At 45.1% G+C, this 19,348-nt stretch overlaps 1 protein-coding gene across 1 annotated transcript in view; it reads right to left on the reverse strand.

Annotated features, from left to right (window-relative positions):
* The window catches only part of LEF1 (lymphoid enhancer binding factor 1), a 79,221-nt gene that overhangs the window by 10,593 nt on the left and 49,280 nt on the right, over window positions 1–19,348 (reverse strand). Inside the window, 7 exon segments of the mRNA XM_035888905.1 lie at window positions 2,405–2,453; window positions 6,257–6,364; window positions 9,003–9,165; window positions 9,907–10,029; window positions 11,898–11,981; window positions 14,230–14,320; window positions 18,194–18,326. Coding sequence (XP_035744798.1) covers window positions 2,405–2,453; window positions 6,257–6,364; window positions 9,003–9,165; window positions 9,907–10,029; window positions 11,898–11,981; window positions 14,230–14,320; window positions 18,194–18,326 — 751 coding nt within the window.

Below are 19,348 nucleotides of genomic sequence, written 5' to 3' on the forward strand. Positions count from 1 at the left end.
AAGAGTGTAGAAGTAAAAGGGAAAGAAAGAAACCCCGCATACTCCAAACATTCATCTTCTATGTCAATTCATCCTCTCCTATGGAAAATGCAAACAGAGAAACTCCAACAAAAGTAGTTCAGTGTAGGCAAGGCAGTCATCCTTAGATTGTAAGGCATCCAAGAAACCAAATATCCCCCGGTTTTTAACTGTCACTTGAACCTTAGTTGTATTCCGATCCTAACCAAGTGCTCTGTGTCAGTTCAGATAAAATTATGTGTGTTTTGCTTACTGGTACTGCGTTAACATCAAAGGGAAAAATACTCGTAACAATCACGGACCTGGGCAACTAAGCTGAAATACCAATTATAAAACTCAAGGTTAAAGGACTTGCTTTTCTTTTTTTTAATAGGTATAATACTTATGACAGTCACTGTGACTAATGATACTTTACAGCTACATTTGTTGTGTAGGCTACAGAACCCAAATGCTGCAATCTGCAACTAAAATCAGCATGACTCAGGCATACTGCAAAGGGCAAGACTGTCTCCTTGCCTGAAAAACTTTTGCTTAGCAGGAAGAAAAAAAGAGCATGCATTTTGCCTTCTCACTTTACTTCAGCTTTAAAAAAACCCAAGCAAACCCAAAGTCTTAAACCCACCCAAGCTGACTAACCAGCGTAATGGCATAACTACAGGAGAGGCTTGAATCCCGCTGACTGACTGATGACCGACACACTGCACAGAGCAAACCTAACTTGGCTTTCTCTGGCTCAAACTCCAAGCAGAGCAGAGGGCCAAGAGGAGGCCACTGCACTGACCATCCCGAGTGCCAAGGGGATCATGTGGCCAAACAAGGCAGAGGGAAAGGGGGTAAAGAGTCCATTTTTGTTACAATGCATAGGTGAGTTTAGAAAGTGTTATTTTTTTGGCTTCCTTGGTTCCTGGGATTCTCAGGGATCCCCTGAGAGCAGTCTGGGTTAACTAAACAGTGTAGAAGCCACTATTATGTCAAATGTGTGCCATTCCTACTAGAAAACGTATCGCGCCGAGAGGAAGAGAAGGACCAGCCTTCCAACACAAACACACAAGCAGACTAAGATGGTGTTACTGGATCTGTGTAATCACTAGTCATTCCACCTTCAGTGCAGATGATATGATATGATGTGATATATGGTATGAAGAGAGAAAACACATGCTGGAAATAGAGTAACAACAAAAAAACCAACCCACATCGCACACAAAATACCACCTTACAGTTGAGGGAGAAATTCTTGGTGTAACTGAAATAGTCCCATTTTCTTAGGAGACGTTTTGTTAGTATACAGGTGAATAAATTTTAAAAAAGGTGTACCCAGCCAGCCAGCATCTTGTAGATGTCAGCACATAAAAATGTACTCTGAAGCCAGCGTCTAACCTGCTCTTATGAACTGTGACGGTCTGCTGGCTGGGAGGGTTTGCACTGCTTAATAAACCCATCCCTGTGCTTCACAGGCAGACTTGCAGCGAGTCAGTGAGGTACGGTCAATTTGAAAGTATTAAGGTTAAGAAGTGAAATGGTGAACACCTAATAGATAGCCGGTATAAAAACCATCAGTAGTCAAAGTAACATTAGCTTTGGGATATGATACTTCTGCAATTTTTGCTAAATTCATAGTATTGCATAAAATTTATAAGAAAGCTTATTTTACAATTCAGTTTTATCATCAGGAAAGCTTTAGAGATGTTCTTACCATGCTTCAGATGTAGGCAGCTGTCATTCTGGGGCCTGTACCTGTAGAAGATTGTTTTCCTTTAACAAATTTCTGTTACAAAGTTTTTGCACATTCCAAATAAGTTTGTTTGCTACAGTATTACATGGAATTTTTTGTGTGTGTTTTTTGGTTTTGTTGTTTGGTTTTTTTATGGTTCTTATACCAGCCATTTTTGTTGGGGAAAACAGGGTGTTTCTTTGTATATACTTCAGAGGCAAAGAGGAGACCTCACTGATGCTTTTAGCCAACCTACGAGGCAGCTGTTAGTGTACACAGAAATGTAAAATACAGCGATAAAAAATACAGTGGCTACAAAAAGGTCAGTGTAAAGTTTCCAGTGTCCAATAATCCCACAGAGTACTTGAGACATAGTTAAGTCTAAGGATGATACAACACCGACTGAGGAGAAAAGCAAAGGTAAAGCAGGAGAGCGAGTGCAGCAACGCGTAAGTTCAGCCAAAGATGTTGATGCCGTCAGGACTGCCGCATGGAAAGGCGTAAGGGAAAGGAGGCACGTATTGGGTGCGTTTTCACATGGTTGCATTCAAAGTATCTTAAAACATCCGTTAGAGGCAAGTGTTAGAGAAAAGGATGTAAAAATTAAATTGTGCAAGCCCTGGTTTCTAAAATATACCTGAGGTGAATGGTAAGAAAGAGTTGGTTGTGGCCTACCTGATGCTGATTCCTGCAACTTTTCTCTCTTCCTCTTCTTTTTCTTCCCCTGAAAAACAGGAAATTTTACCATACCATTACACTCACAGAACAGTTTTTTGTCGCTCCTCCACCCCACAGTGTAGAAATGAAAGCCGTCTGGACACCGAGAAAGGAAAAACCCCCCAATTGTTTTCAGGGTAGCTGAAACCTTTTCTAACCCCCTTCCAACTGTTTCAATGGTAACAAAGTTTGTTCTCAGCATCGATGGAGAAATACATGCATGAGCAATACACATTTTTATATCCACATGGAATTACAATTTCTGGCGTTTTTTCAAGTAATGCTAGCAGCCGCAAGCATCTGAAAGACTTCTGATGCTTAATAATCTGATGACATGTATGTTGACATAATAATTTATGGCTCCTATAAGAACTCTTCACTTATTCAGATACTTACACTGTCATACATGGCAACAGCAGACAGGGCGTTGCAAGTACCTAGGACGACCATGACTTGTCCCCAGGGTGCAGACCAGCCAACTAAAGCTGTGCTGATAACGCTCGTACCGTAACAAAAGCCAAGACTCGTACGGCTGTGCTCTGTGCAATAAGCAAATAGCAGGCTGCCGTACAGTGGAGCACCCTTAAACGTGACCGAGGTGCAGGACAGAAATGGATGCCTGGCAGCTGTCTTTCTTGGACACCACACTGGCACCAGCGTGCCGGCGCAGGCTCGTCGTGCCAACCCACACAGTCAGCCTTCTCCTGCACCCCCATCTATGGAAAAGGCCGGAGCTCCCAGTTCGCACAGTCTTTCAGGAAACAAGAGGTCAGTTTAGAGCCACAATTTTAAACCTCAGTCATCTTGCATTGCCCTAATTACCACTGTGATAGTCCTCCATATGACTTCTCTTTATTGTCCGGTATTGTCAGTCAAAACTTGTTTGTTTGTTTGTTTGTTTGTTTTTTAAAAAAAAAAAAAAGTCGTATCCATTTATATCTTAAAGAAGCCTTCAGGCTGCCAGGACAGGCTCTAACAGATGAGCTCCGGCAAACCTTGGTGCAGTTGCTGTAAGAGCAGGCCTGCAGCCCGCTGCCCACCCTCCTGCCCCCCAGCCAGCGGTCACCCCGCTCAGCACGGCCGCAGCCGCCACCACGTGTCCCAGTGTAGACCATGCCATCGCACGGTGGCCGCAGACTGGAAGGGCTGAGGTGGAGGGACACATGTTTCCATTAGCTGGCTCTGTGAGGCGGTGGGATGGACAGCAGGCCATGCGAGAAATCACCTCAAACCACTGCAGTGCTCCCTGACGGACAGCAAGTGAGGGGCCCAAACACTGGCTACGCTGAAGCGATGGCAGATGAATTTAAGTAGTCTCCAGTCTGCTCTGACAGCGTAGGCCTGCCTGACTCTTAAGCTCCCATCCTTAATTTATCCTGAGGCTGGCAACTGGGTTGAGCAATGCCTCGTGAGTGAGCTCCCAAAGATGGGACCAAGACTGGAAGTTGGAAAGCAGATTTCAAGGGCTCTGGGGAATTCACAGTGACGTGCTTTATCACTTGGGCACCAAGGCAACGCTTCTGCATTAGTGCGGATGTTAACATGGAAAAACCATGCAAGGAAAATGATGTTTTATTCTCTAAGGCAGGCTGACTCCAGTGCTAAAACATACTGAAAGCTGATCTGAGATCCATCTACGAGATAACAGAAGTGAAGGAACAGAAGGAAAAGACTGGGCTGAAAACTGGTTGTCAGCATTCCCAAATGAGGTAGTTTCTGACAACTTCAGCACAGGCAGACACTACCACATTATGAAAACACTGTGCTCCTTGTGACTATCACACAACTTTGCAGCACTGCTTGGGGTGTCAGTAGTAAAAACGTAATAAAACTCACACAGATATTGCCAACAGTTGAATAGCAATGCTTAACATTTTCTTGAAATTTCTAAAATCCTGAAAAACCAGGCAAAGCAAAATAGAAGTAAAGCCAAGTAGTACATATTCTTTAATTGTACTTTTTTGTGAAATTCAGCCATGTGAAACAGAAGAGTCACCCCTAAGTCACTTCCAAGTCTCAAAATAGTGCAGCAATATCTGTGCTAAATGAATATGATTTCTTTTTTTTTTTCTGACTGCTCAACGTAGAAAAAATGAAGATAAAAAAGAAAAAAAAAAAAAGATGACATACACCTGAGAAGGTTTCAGTGATAAACTGATATCTACTATGATCACCTTCTCACCACCACTGCAACCAGCATGCGCATTCCTGGAGAGGCAGGGAGAAGGACTGCAAGGGGACGCTAGCAGAGCTCTCCACTGAAACATATAGGACTGGAGTATGTCAGAGCTATACCTCCCCGCAGGATGTAGGTTGGAAGCACATCAGAGAGAGAATTCATACGTGCCATCTTACACACTCCGAATGTCTATCAAGGCATTTAAGAAACTGCAGGTCCACTGCTTGTGCTATATGGCAGTAGGCTGTGGCAAAACACATCAGGTTCTCAAAGTCGACGTGAGCTGAGCATCACAGGACAATCTCAAAGGCTGACGTCCAGTAAGTCTGAGCTAACCAGGCTCCAAAGTGGTTTGATTTTCCAGCAAGTAAGTTCAAGACAATTGAAATGCCCTTGTTTGCAGGGAGTGTATTGCTAAGGCCCTGTTTGTTCCCAGGTATGTTTCAAGACAGCTCTGTGGACAGGGTCCATTTCCTGGAAATAAACCCTACCTGTATAAGGTCATGACAGCTCACCTGCTGGGGAAGATGACTGTATAAAACAGGCAGAAACAAGCTGCTGTGCTTACAAAACTGGGCATGGGTGTCAGCAAGACCAAGGCATTTGCTTCGGAGAAGATGATGTACTTTCTGCGTCAATGCCTTCTGCGCCAAAGATCTCCTTAAGAGATTCTAGCTTACGATGCAAATGTTGTTTAAGCTGAACAGTAGCTGTGCTGGATTGGAAATGTTGGGTACTTCTACAGTTTCTGTTAGCACAGTATTTAGGTGCCTCATACTCTCTAATGTCCATAAGACATCACTGAAGTAGAGAAATACTGCTGTCCACCTAATACAGATGGAAAACTGAGCCAGACATAGCATGTACACTTCCCGTCACAGTAAATAATGTCACGGCTGAAGGGGGGACGGAAAGGAGCCTAGATCTCAGGCTGGGATCAGTCTCTCAGGATGGCAGCTTGCAAGTTCATAACATAATATGTGACTACGCTGACAGCTCATTGTAAGCACAATAGCGTAATTGCGCAGTGCAAGCTGTGCAACATGCTATTAACACTTGTTTGATATTTAATTATAAAATAAGAGTAATTGTAAGACAACTTCTTAGCTTCACCAAACTGTATAAAAGCAGAATCTTATCGTGAAGTTTACTTATACAAATATTTCAGGCTTTATTTCAGAGATGGACCATTCCGAATTACTTTCAGCTCAAGTCCAGATCCCTGGGCTTTCAGTGCTCTTGTAAGAGACACCCCTTTTTCGCTCAGGTCTAAAGAAGATTTCTGGATAGCAAGTGATCAAATAGAAAATTATGGAAAATGCACAGCTGCGGAGTAGGACATAAGCTTTCAGATAGTACTGACAATTGTCTTAGAAAAAAACCCACCTTTCCATGCTAATTTCTTCCCCTCAAAAACTGTGACCTTCATAAGAAGCATCTCAACAACAACAACAAAATCTCAAGTTTTCTGAATGCTTGAAGTGCAAACAAATATAAGGCTTATGTTATATGTTTGTTCACCATCCCTCCATCCAGAACTTTCCTCAAGTTAAAGAGAAAAAGAAGAAAGGAAAAAAAAAAGTTAGGCAAAGGAAGTTAATTTGAGAAGAGCCTTCAAGTGAACGACTTACATAGTTGTCTCTTGCAGACCAGCCTGGATAAAGCTGCATGTGTAGCTGCCTTTCTTTACGAGCTAGTTCATAATATTTCGCTTGTTCTTCACGGGAGAGAGCATGCCACTGCAAACAAAATAAACATAGCATTAGGCTAGGAAATGACTCATACCTAGGCAAAGGATGACATGAGCACGTGTCTTTGTGACGTTGATTCAGTCCTTCCCCACTGCAAAAATGAAATTCATTAGCAATTACAAGCACCGCTGTTTATTAACCAACTTTCAGGCATTTGTCAGCTCTGCAACTGCCAAATGCCTTGAGCCAGACAAAAGTCATTTATGGAAACAGGGCTCACCAAATAATCTGCTCACAGAACCATGCTCTCCCAACACTATGTTAAAAAAATAAAAAAACCCCAAACAACCAAAAAGTACCCTTTAGCTCCCAACAAAACAGAAAGGTTTTGTGCTGCTTTTAAAGGGCAGCGAGCTCCCCACCACAGAAGGGTTTGCTGTCTCATTTTTAAACAGCAGCTACACTGGGTTTTCAATGCCACAACAGAGGGCTTTCCGGGCACCAGCAGACTCCTGTTCCAAGACTGGCCTCTAAGTATTGAGCTTCAAGGCACCTGCTTTCTCATTTCTTCTTTTTGTCATAGAAGAAAAGAAAAAGGCAACTGCAAAAAGTTTCTAAGACACAGAAACCACAGAACTGCAGTCTTCCAAATTACATGAGTTGACCTCTATAGCCAAGTTGGGATAAACTACCTGCTTTTATGTACTTCTAAAAAAACCCCAAAACCAAACAAAAAACCCCTCACAACCTGCACATTTAAAAAGGCACCAGCTACATCAGTATCTAATAATTTTGTTCTTGCTGAAACACCTATCATAGACATGAACCAAAAAGAGTAAAGGCCTTTTATTTAGAATCAGGTTCCACTGCTGCAGCATTAGATGTGTCTTCTTGTCTGACTTTGACAACATGCATGGGGGAGCAGGGGGAGAAGATGACATTAATAAAAAAAAAAAAAAGGAGGCAGATGTGAAATCATTAAGACACTCATGCAAGAATAATTTACAGAACTAGGATTTCGGATCAGATCACATTTGTATGATTTAATATGTCATTTTGTTACATGTCAGAAGATGTGAACTAAAGTGCTTGCCTGTCTTGACTTGGCAAGTTTGATGTGTTACTGAGAGCACAGCAGTTCAGCCTATTTGCAACTCTCAGACTCCACACGTGCGTTCCAAAACTGGAAGGTAGTGAACCTTACGCCGTGGCATCAGAGAGCCCAGCAGCATGCAAAGCATCAGCTCCTGAGAACAGAGGTGGTTCCTGGTCCAGAGTGACACAGAGTATAGTAAATAGCGACCAGGATGACTGAACACAAAACATTTGATAATAATTAATCTCCAAGCAATTATACTGGATAACTCATGAGTTGTTTGTACCACCGTAAAAATGGAATTTGAGGTACTTTCACAGAGAACAGTAACTTGGAAGGAGGAGTCTAAGCTGTGGCAAAAGCAGGCAATGGAGCACTGAGGCTCGATTCGCTACCAAAATGGAGGTAAACAAGCTACCACCCTCATTCGGGCCAAGAAAACAAGGCTGGCATACTAAGCAACTAAGATGGATTACTGAGGGAGTGAGGATGAAAACATGATCCTAGAGACTTGCATGAAAGAATGGAAAAGGCAAGCACCAGGATGTCCTTTAAGAGGAGGTAACAAGAACATCAGAGAGAAGGCAGAAGGCCTGCAGGAACCGGGACGAGTACCAGTACATTTCTGCTCTGTTTGGGATGGGGGGCGGGGAGGGGAAGTCTTCAGATTGTAACAGGGAAGTAGCAGTTAAGGTCATGCACTGACTTCCCACTTAAAAAGCACAGGGTTTTCAGAGATTTGCAGTACCTCTCAATACTGCCTTAGTCACTGGTAAAGAAGAGGGTTTCACTGAGCAAGGGGATTTGAATAACCCCTACTCAGATTGATACAAAAGTCATCCCTTTTCTCATTTCTGGGACAGTCAAGGGCAAGACGGGCATTTCTCTCTGCTGCTTTCCCTTGGAAGAACAACACTGCCAGTGAACACGAAGTTTGTAATTGTGGGTTGGCTTGCGTATTTTTTTTTCGGAGCATGGAAAGAACAAAACATGCCTACAATGCCACAGAAGCAAGTGGCTCTCAGCAAGGCTCTGGGACATATACCGGGATCATCGGTTCTTGGCTGCTGACATTGGAGACATTCAAAACTTGACTGGACAAGACCCTGAGCAATCTGATGTAACCGGGCCTGCTTTGAGCAGGTGTTGGACCTCCACAGGTCCCTCCCAACCTACGTGACTTTACAATTGGACCATGTTATATCGACTTCCGAGTTCCATGTCCACTGGTGTCCAGTGTTCCATCTTTGAGTGATCCCCTCCTGCTCTCATGGATGCCAGCCTAAGGGAGGACCCAGAAGGCGATCTGAATGCTCCTGCCACGTGTGAATAAGGATATCTCATGCCTGAAGCACTGACACCACAACATGAGTGGAACAGACACCAATTTGGTGATGTTGCTAATGCTGAAAAAAAGAAAATCAAGATACTGCTTTTATTTTTAGTTGCATGTTTTATCTTCTATAGCTAATTTGATAGTTGCACATTAGTTAGCACCTCAAGCAGAAAGTGAGCCATCACGCCCAACTAAAGGGAAACACACACAAATTAGCAGCACACGTGAGTACACATGCACCCTCCTGTACGTACCCTTCTGCCAAGAATCTGGTTGATAGCTGCGCTTTCTTTCAGAGTACACTCTGCTACAACGTTCGCTCTCATTTCTTTCATGTACAACATGAAAGCATTCAGAGGTTTCTTAATATGAGGTCTTTTTGGCTCTTGTTCTTTTCTCTGTTCGTGCTGAGGCTTCCTAAAACGTGGTGGGGGAAAGGGAAAGGAGGGGAAAAAAAGCATTCATTTACCTTCAGCCTAAAAAAAACGCAATGGAAAATTACCACCCTGTGGTTACAGTAGCATTTAAGCAGTAAGAATGAGAAATTCAGTGGTTCTGTCCCATCCACTTTCATATCTTTCCAGAGAATTGGCTTAATTTAATACTCAGGGAAGATGTCAGGTTGACATTCTCTAGCAAATAACATTTGACCTGTGAATCCGCTCCAAATTCATGTCACTTCTCGTCTCACTTCTCTTTTTGAATGGCTATCCATAGTACCCTAGAAGACCACTGATACAGGCAGGAGGACAGCTCCTCATCCACTTCTTTCTCAGGCCTTTTGCCTCCAAGTACTAGGCAAAAGGGCTGCTTTTTACTAGCAGATTTCACAGTTAAGACCTTTTTCCGGCAGAAGTTCGTGAGTTCACACTCAAGCACCATCCACAGGTTGTCAGGTCCATGATTATGTCTGAATCAAGATGACTGTTGCTGATCGCTATGAAGTGCTGAACTGGAATAAGAAATGGCTCCATGTCTGATCACTCTTCCCAAACAGCAGCCCACATTTCCCGTTTTAGTTACAGGAGAAGAGTTAAAATTCAAAGAGGACACAAAAGGCACTTTTTTTTTTTTTTTTAACTTCCTTAACTCTTCTTCAGACAGAGTTAGTTCTCAAACATTTATAGATTAAGGGCTAGTGCAGAAAGGCAGACTCACACATGCATTAGCTCACTGTCGTTGTGCGGATGTTCTTGTTTTACTTGAGGTGTTACAATAGCTGGGTGAGGGATTCCAGTTGTGTGAGGGCCTGGAGGACCAGGAATCATGTGATGTGAAAACCTAAAAGAGAAAACAAAGGAAAGGTCTGTACCCTACTGAAGGTGGGCACCAAACACGTATGACAGCACCAGGATGCCCCAAGAATGCAAACGCTACGGAGCTTGCAATGGAAGACAATTCTTTAAGAGCACATGAAAAACATTTGGCCAAGATTTGTGCATTGTAGCCCCCTTTTTCAAGAAAAACAAACAAACAAAAATCAATCAATATTTTGGTTATAAAGAAGTTATTTTACTACCTTTCAGGCCAACAGTTTTAGCAATGCACACAAGAAACATTTAATGGTTGTACTGTTGCACTGACTAGCAATAAAAATACACATTTCTTAACCAAAAACTGTATTTCCACACCAAGATATAAACATTCTTAAAATATCCACCACCAGCCAATGCAAAGGAGGGAACTGCCATGCAGAAACAAAAAACAAAAGAAGAGGAGCCTTTTCGAGAAGTCCCTCTCTAAGGAATATCTTGCTTTTCAAGGTACTTAAGTTAAAAGATTTTAACATCACTTCACCTAAACTCACCAGCCTTCCCTGAAATGCTTAAAATAATAATAAAAAAACCACCTAGAAAAAAATCCTGCATCCTGGAAGAAGGAGGGGAGGGGGAGGAGAGAGAGAGAGACTTTTGTCCTGAATAAACCTTCCTTTCATTTGTACAAGGAAAATGAAAAGAAAACCAAAGTACCACTAATTCAATCATCCCACCCTACTAACCCAGGTGATCCTAAAGGATAGCTGAGACAGATCTTTGAAAGTGCTGAGCACCGCAAGCTCAGGCGCAGCAGAAAACCCGCATGCTTTATTTTGAGCTGTGGGAAAGTACCATTAACATCAAAAGCAAGCTCATGCTCCAAAGGTTTGCTGAATGAGTGCTGGTTAAGGAATCACATCCAGCCTCTCCTTTTGCTGTTCCCTAGTGACCTTGCCCTTTTCCTTCATGCCATCAAAATAAAGCAAACACAAAGCCCTGTAACCAAATCAGATCCTTTTGTGATGGAGAAAGAACAGGTTTTCTTCCCAATCACCCTGACAGGCACATGCTTATCATTCCCCTGTGAAGAAGTGAAGGGACAGTGATAATCCAAAGGAGCCCACACAAATAGAGGCAAGAGGACCCACCATTTGTCGAGCGGTCTGTCTTAAGCCCCTGTGCAAGAAGATGTGTCTTACTACAGGCCACACAAAAAAACCCCAAGAACGGTATATTGCAACCTTGTGTATACCAAGCACAGGATGCAGAAGCTGCCCTTAGAGTGCAAAAGCAGAGGAGAGGAGGTCTGGAGTGTGTCATGGCCAAGTCTCAGTTAGCATTGCTTGCTTGCACTTAGACATAAAGACACAGTGCCTGATTCACACACCAGTACAAATACACTGTGCTGGCATCCCGTGCCATTAGTGGCTTTGGGCTATGAAATACCTACTTGCGAGCGAGTTTCCACACAGAGTGATACCTAAATGATTCAAGACTAATTACCAATGACTTTGAAATTAGAACTAGAGAAGGCAGACTAGAGTCGCAATCCACCTGGTTGCATACTTGCATGAGCAAACCCAAGGATGCACTCTGTGCGTTGCATCTAGAAATGAACTAACGGCTCATTTCAGATGAAACAGCTCGATTAAATTGTTGACAATTCACCGGTGCTCCTAATCGCAATACTTCAGAGACTGCCAAGAAAATGCTGAATGAGACCAGTGTGGGATCCAGGCAAACTGTATATACACAAATATGTTAAATAAAAATATACGCGTAAAGTTTTAGCTGACTGAAAAGCAAGCAAAGGCAGACCAAGATGCAAGCAGAAGAGCAACTTGCCCTCTAATGCCAGCAGTTACTCCCCAGTCATTCACCTCCTACACCTACCTGGACATGGAAGGGTCGACTGAGAGTGAGGATGGATAGGGCTGCCTGAATCCACTCGAGATGGGATATACAGGCTGACCTTGCCTGAGGTCACAGAAGAAAGGAACCCATCAATCATACGATAAGGTATTCAGAAGTTACTCTAGAGTTACAAGCACTTGATGGGAGCTCAGTACTAGTCACAAAAAACAGTAACAGGTAATACTTTCAAGAGTTCTGCTGTATTCAAAGCCAATGAATACTCGAACGCTACTTTGGACTTTCTCCCTTGCTACTGAAAGATTCCCAGTCTGGGTTTCCACTGGGGAAGAAAGCCTTCCTGCCCCAAAGCGCACGTGCACACGCACACACACGCGCGTGCACGCACACTCTCCATCTCTACCCCCCTCTCACCTAGTTTTAAAAGCATGGAAGCCAGATTTGGTTAACTAGCTCTTAGGGAAGAGGTGTTTTATTCCAAATAGTTCTACTGTGGATCAGTGCAAGAACACCAGACTGTGAACTGTCAAGCTAGAAAACCCTTTTGAACAGTTTTATTAAGTCTTTGAAAACTTAGGACCCTCTCCATTTGCATCTTCTATAGTGCGGTAGAAGTGGTCAGCTTTTCTAAGAAAGTAGTTTATTTGATAAAAAAACCCACCCCCACCACCTAAAAGCCCACAGCAACACAAGTCCATCTTAACTACTTAAAGTTCAAACTTCGCAATCCAGTAGAAGAAGGTCATGTGAAATTCTTACCTCCTTTGTACTCCCACATATACGGAGTATTTTGTCACCACCCAGTCATTTGGAGTCTCTCGTTTTTACCACCATCACTACATTTTGGTCACTTTCAGTTAGCAACGGTTCAGGTCGTGACTACAATTCACACCCTGAAGTAGCATGCTATGGTAATGCAAACACCAGCTCAGCCCAAATACCTGAACCAGCCCAGACAGACCATCACTCACATCAATCCTATTCAAACAGTGACTTACTGACTGGCAGATCAGCTTTCACAGGGGGGAAAAAAAAAAGTTATAGGCCTTTGTAACGTTCATGATACAGGCTTCACACTTGGAGTACGTTACTGGAAACGAGCAGTGCTCAAAGGGAAAGGTGGGAAAAAGAATAAGTGGTGGAGGAATTCTCAGCAGCACGACCGCATGGAAGGCAGCTGGAAGCCGTACAGCGTAAGGGACGGCTGGGTACGTCCTGCTGGCGGCGAGCGCTGCTGAGCACATCCCCGAGCCTTAGAAGATCGGACCTTGTCTCTCCTTTCTCTTTTCCCTCTTCCCACCCCCCAGCCTCTGTGTCGAGAAACCACTCAAAAGAAATGATTGACCACATCTGGAAAATGAATGCCAGGAACTGCCTGGTCGTGGTGCAGGTGGGGAGTCAGCGGAGCGGCAATGAATGGGGAGGAGGGAGGGAAAAAATAAGAAAAAAACCAGAGTCAGATACTTCCATATTTTAGTTTGGTATCTGCTAATAATTTGTTCCAAGAAGGCATGTGGCAATTCCTGAAAGATTTGCCAGCAACACAGCGTTTCACCATCTTCTGCTCTCTACTTTCTGTGCCTATTGTCATCTGGATCATGTTTCCCTCCCATAAACACACTAAAAAAAATCTGCATTGCTTGTTGCATGGGCACAGATTAGTCAAGATACAGCTTCCAAAGCACTGAAATTGTTGCTGAGTTTCCTTATTCCTTGCTCCGACAGATCTGAGGGCAAGTACCTATCTACCCCAAGTGGACATGAAGCATCCTGCCAAATCAATTACTCTGAAAACACCCCGTGTTTCCTTCGAAAGGCAAATGACACCCTGAACGGCAGAGAAAGATCCTGAGAGGGCTGGTATTGGCAAGAGCAGCACCATCTCCCAATGACAGAGGCTTCTCTCCATACAGAAACTGTAAAAAGCAGCAGACTACAAAAGTTTGTTCGCCATTTTGGTGCAGTTTCAAGATTTCCCCCCACACACACACACTTCAAAGTTCCTTCTTACCTCCCCTCCCCTCAGTAATTGCAATTCTGTTTATTAAAAATTTACATTTAATTCCTTGAGAACTGTTTTCTGCTATCTTTCCAAATGCCAAGAGCCACAAATCTGAGCCATAAGAAATACAGAGACTTCAAAGTGAAATCTACACACTTCAATTTCTGTACGTGTTCAAAAACCAGATTCAATTCATTTCAAAGATCGACATTTTTTGATCTTTTCAACTAAAATAACATAGTAATTTCTTACTGCAGCGACATTCTTATTTTGTAAAAGCTGCGCTTGACTCAACAACAGCGAATGGTGTGAACATGCACCTTTGTCTGAAAAGAAGCTAAAAGATCTTACCAGCCAAGAGGTGGTGTTATCTGTCCAACCCCCCCTGGAGACAAGGGATAGAAGGTAGGGAGATCAGGAGCTGGAGGATGCCTGGACATGCCTGTTAAAGAGCACAGAAGAATGAATGACTTTCCCCTCAAAATACTACACGTGAGCTACAGTACACAGCTAACACAGCCAATGCTATGATGGAATTGGTGCTCTAGGTGAGAAATAACCATGTTCTTGGTTAGTGTTAAAAGCAAAAGGCTACCCATGCCACCTTCACAGTAATAAATAACTTGCACATGGTATTGCAATTCAAAGGGAAATACTGGAAAAAACAAAGTGGAAGGAGGGAATAAACGTATGGGTGAGGGCCTGCACCAGTTTAGATCTCCTGTAAAGCGCGTTAGGCAACGCTGTCCTCTCAATGGTTTCCCCAAACCCGACTGGATCCTGAGGACCTCTTCTAACACAGCATGAAACAAGAGGAAAATAAAGCGTTGTCTAAGAGGCAGCGCAGCAGAGCTATTAGATTAGGTAAATTGCTACTTGAACGTTTTCACAGGTTCCCTTATGGATTCACAGATTTTGGAAACTTGCTACCACAGAGGATCAGTGGTTAATTAAGAATCATTTTCAGGCCTGTAATGGTCACACTTGATATGATTCATTTGGCTTCCAATTGTCACTCCAGCTCCAACTAAGCTCTTCATCAAGTTGACTCCTGTGGGCTCCAAGGTCAATCTGTTTTGCATCGGTAGTATTTCATGGAAAAATAAGAGTCCCATCAGAAATGAACCATCAGCTCACATACCCCAGAACACAGAATCCTACAACTGCAAGAATCACCTCAAGATTAAAGCTAATCCTCGTCCTAAAAGGGTCCATGGTCTCCATTCTTCACCTAAACCTCGTGCCCCCAGGAGACACGGAATTACAGTTGCAGAGGCCACAAAGACATTGGTTTATTTAAATGTGTTTGGGGAAGAGGGGGCTGAAGCAGAAGGAATTGTTAAGTCTACTTCACATGTTAAATCAGCTGCTTTAAAAGGGTATTAAATATTTATGTGGTGACACTCCAAAGGTCCAAGACTGAGTGTGTGCTACCTTGAGACTTGGTTTATAGATTGATGCTACTGATTTATTTCCCCCCCCCTAGTTTGTATTTAAATCTTCTGAATTTAATTATAAGGTTTGAAGAATATCTTTTGGGATTGTGCACAGAAAAGGATGGAAAACAATACTGGTGGTGTTACTGTCTCGAAAAAAGCTAAATTCTCAGACTTAGGACCACAACCTGAGGATCATCTTTCTGGCCAGTTGTCTTTTCAAAGGTGTAAAGCAGCTGGTGGCTGACAGGACAGGGAACGCTTTATACATCCCAGGCTTTTTATGAGAGGGAATGCTCTTTTAGAACAGCTTTTTTTTTAAAAAAAAAAAAGGTGAAAAACAAGCCCAGCCTCTCATCTCCCTCATCTCCCGTGATGGTTGATGCTCCTGGGAGTGACAACATGACCTTGTCCCTGCCAGACCAAGCTCTGCACAAGGAGCTGGCCTGCTCCTTCCCCAAAAATCCACATTTCTGACCCACAGGGACGACACTGTTCTTTCTGTGCTAACGCACAGTGGTTATCACTAGTCCAAAACTTGTGGCCCCTTATGGGGGGCTGTCAGCTACCTAACACCCAGCAGGAACACATGCGGCTACCACAGGGCCAGTGCTCTCTGAAGCAAGCTTCTGCTCATGGGAGGGCTAAGAAAAAAATAAAGTACAAGGGAGGAAAGAAGTGACCGCTTTTAGCAAGGCGGTGGCTCTGTCCCCATCCCGACGTGCGTGGGGTGCAAGAGACAGCACTGTGGGCAAGCTGCTGTGGGCCCCCCCCATCGCCTCCCCGCCAGGGGATTTTGGTGGGAGGAGGGCACCCCGCCGTCTGGGCTGGGACGCTGGGGCAGTGCCTCGCTCCAGACCCACGGTGGGAGGCGAGGACAGAAACAATGGTCAGAGGCGTTTGGCAGAGGACCTGAGGGAAAAAAAAAATCCTCTCTTCACAGCAACTGCATGGGCCACTTCACTGGGGCTGCTCCCACATGCCAGCAGCGCCAAAATGGGGAACATGGGAAGACCACACACATTAAGGAGACCGTCACAGGCAAACCCAGAAGCCTCCAGCCCGCGTTACCCATCCCCATCTCCACCAGACACTGTGCAAAGGGATCGAGAGCCCATTCAGGAACACCGGAGGGGTGCGAGCTCCGTGACAGAGCTGCCCCGGGTAGAGCCCTTCTCTGGCCTTGTGCTCGGGGACAGGGAGGCGAGCGGTGAGATGCACTGGGGCTGGGCAGGGGAGAGGGCGAGACGAGGCAGAAGGGAGGACAGAAACAACAAACCCCATGTTCAGTTGGGTCTGCAGGAGAGGAGTACAAAAATAAACCAGGGGTAAAGGCAAAGAATTGGGGTGCAGGAGGGCAAACCCACTGCAGAGTAAGTGAAAACCCCTTGAGCTCACGCACTGCAGCAGCAGGATGTGCCCTGGCCGTCACAGCCAGCTTGGGCAAGAGGTGGGAATCCCGTACTCTGACGTGTGTGGCACCTGTGGGATTTCAAGGAACGAGCATGAATATCCTTCTCCTGGGCACCAATGCAAAGGAGGAAGACAAATGAAGACAGGAGGTCTCCATTTGCTTCTTCCAACTCTGCAAATGGTATTATACAAGTATTTACAGGACAGGCTTTCCAGGCAGAGTGCTTTTTGTATTCCCGCTCCCTAAAAACAAAAATAAACCCAAAACAACCAACAAACAGTAAAAACCACACAGAGCCACAAGGCCATGGTATTTTCTGGATGCAGCCCATGTTATTATCTGTAGAGCAAGGCCAAAATAAAAACTAGGCATTCAGGGGAAGTCAGAACTAAAAAAAGTCTCTCCCTGAACAATGGTGGGTAGACACCTCTCCAGATAAACGGGACAACTCTGCACGTGGACACGTGCCCAGGTAAAGCAGAACTTGTCAAGCAGGTGTCGCGCCACGTGGTGGGACACATGGGTGCAGAAAGAGGAACCCCCCAGCCCCAGCTGGCTTCTCCTCCTCAGGCTGCTTACCCAAACCCTGGCTCAGATCTGCACCGTCTGGGGTCAGTCCTCACCTTGTACCCCCTCAAAAACCATGACATCCCCGCCAGCTCCTGCAGCTAAATGCAAGCAAACACACCCAGGGGTTTCCTGGGGAGGGTTCACTGGGGCACTGGGTGGGAGCTCTCGGTGCAGGCTTGTCACCTCGGAGGTTGTGGGCGCTTCTCCAGGGACCCAGAGACTCACCCGGAGCGGGGGTGGTCTGATGCTCCCAGAGAAGGATCTGGGGGCTTTCTTGTTTGTTTTAAGGAGTCCTAGGGACACAGAAAACTGACAGCCGCGACTCTGGCATCTAAAACAGTGCTTTCTGCAAGAAGGCAGCGGGCATCAGAAGGTTAGAAAAATACCGTGTTTGCAAAGCCTTAATCTGCGCAGGCTCAAAACTGTATTTTATGGGCTACGCTTCAGTTATGCCAACTGACGTATGGAAGAATTTGGACAGCCAGAATACAAGGACATAAAATACAATTTTGAATAAAAGGGAGACGGGAAAGGTTTCAGTAACACCACTACTGAAGTACTCTTCCCTGTTTTCGGGAAGGTGAGGGATGATTGCCGTTTCCGCACCCACACACTGCAAGTCTCAGGCACAACAGGGGGTGGTGAGGACTTGCTGCTGCTTATTGAGATTTATTTAAAGGATTTTGATGAGTAAAGCAAGCCCGAACTATCACATTAGAAAGAGCACAAAGATTTAAACGGCCAAGTTAAAGATCAGCATTGTGGCAGAATTACTGTCTCTGAAAGCGGGCATACACACCTGACACCGTCCTTCTAAAATATTAATAAAGCTGTATCAGCAGCATGGGGGGCACTGGGACTGCTCTGCATCCCTGCCAGGAAGGGATGGGCTCACCTTGTTTGGAGCTGACGTCGGAGGGGATGTGAGACGGGTGCGACCCCGGGGAAAAGTGCTCATCGCTGTAGGTGATAAGAGGGGTGAGGGGGTGAACCGCATGAGAAGGCTGTACCACTGGCACCTTGTTTGACTGTAAGAGAAGAAAAAAATGAAATTAAATAGCATTAGCGAGTTGAGGTTTCTACATTAAAAAAAAAAAAAAAAGGCACTTCCAAAATGCAATTTTTATGTATTTGTGTTACTGAAGGGAAGGGGGACGACATCGGGGCTGGCGGATGGCAGCCACGTTTGCTGCCAGAATCAGCATCCTGAAACCACCGGCGCCTGAGGAGGGATGCGGACATTGAGGAAATGCAGGGAAAAGGGTGGCGCCGGGAGGAGAAGGAAAGACGTTTGGGAGACAGGGAGATGGGGCTGGGGAAGGTGTGGCGGGAGAGCAACCGGGCAGGAGGAGCACCATGCTGGGTGGGCAGGCACCGCACACCAAGGGCTGCGACTGAAGGATGGCAGAGCCAGCAGCGGTGCTAAAAAACCCATTCAGTTACAGAAACAGCATTAAAAAAAAAAAAACAAAAAGGTTTAAAGTGCAGGTTTGCCACATCTCCAGCCTTAAGAGCAACACAGGCATCATCGACTTCACTCCTCCTCTCCATCGCTCTCCTGCGCAAAGGCAGCAGAGGGTACGGTGGGTTTCTCCCCTGGCAACTTTACGAACTCCACTTGAAATCTCCTGGTCTGGGTAGCACGTAGCTGAAAAGCCACCCTTAAAAGCCTGATTTCATATATAAGCGGTTGGCAGTGGCCTGTTGGAGGGGTGAGTCAGGGAGGAGACCCGCTGCCCGCCCCAGGGACAGCCGGGAGGCCTCTCACTGCCTCACACCAAGGAGAAATCCCAAGTGCTACGAATGCCCGAGAGGGTCCCAAAATGGGTGCCATAAAGCAACATCCACGCAGGCCAAGGCGCGCACTTCCCATCATCCCTTCCCACAGAGGTGCAGGGCAAGGGGCACTCGGCGTGACCAGAGGGTCACTGCCCAAAATCACGCCCTTGGATCAAGGCCGCAAGACAGCAGGACTCATCCATCGTGACAAAGTGCTGCTGTGTTAATGCTGCTGGAAACACAAGTTGCTCTTCCCACGGCGAGGTGAGAC

This window comes from Egretta garzetta, unplaced genomic scaffold, assembly GCF_000687185.1.
Source record: "Egretta garzetta isolate BGI_Z169 unplaced genomic scaffold, ASM68718v1 scaffold41, whole genome shotgun sequence".
In the NCBI taxonomy this organism is placed as follows: Eukaryota; Metazoa; Chordata; class Aves; order Pelecaniformes; family Ardeidae; genus Egretta; species Egretta garzetta.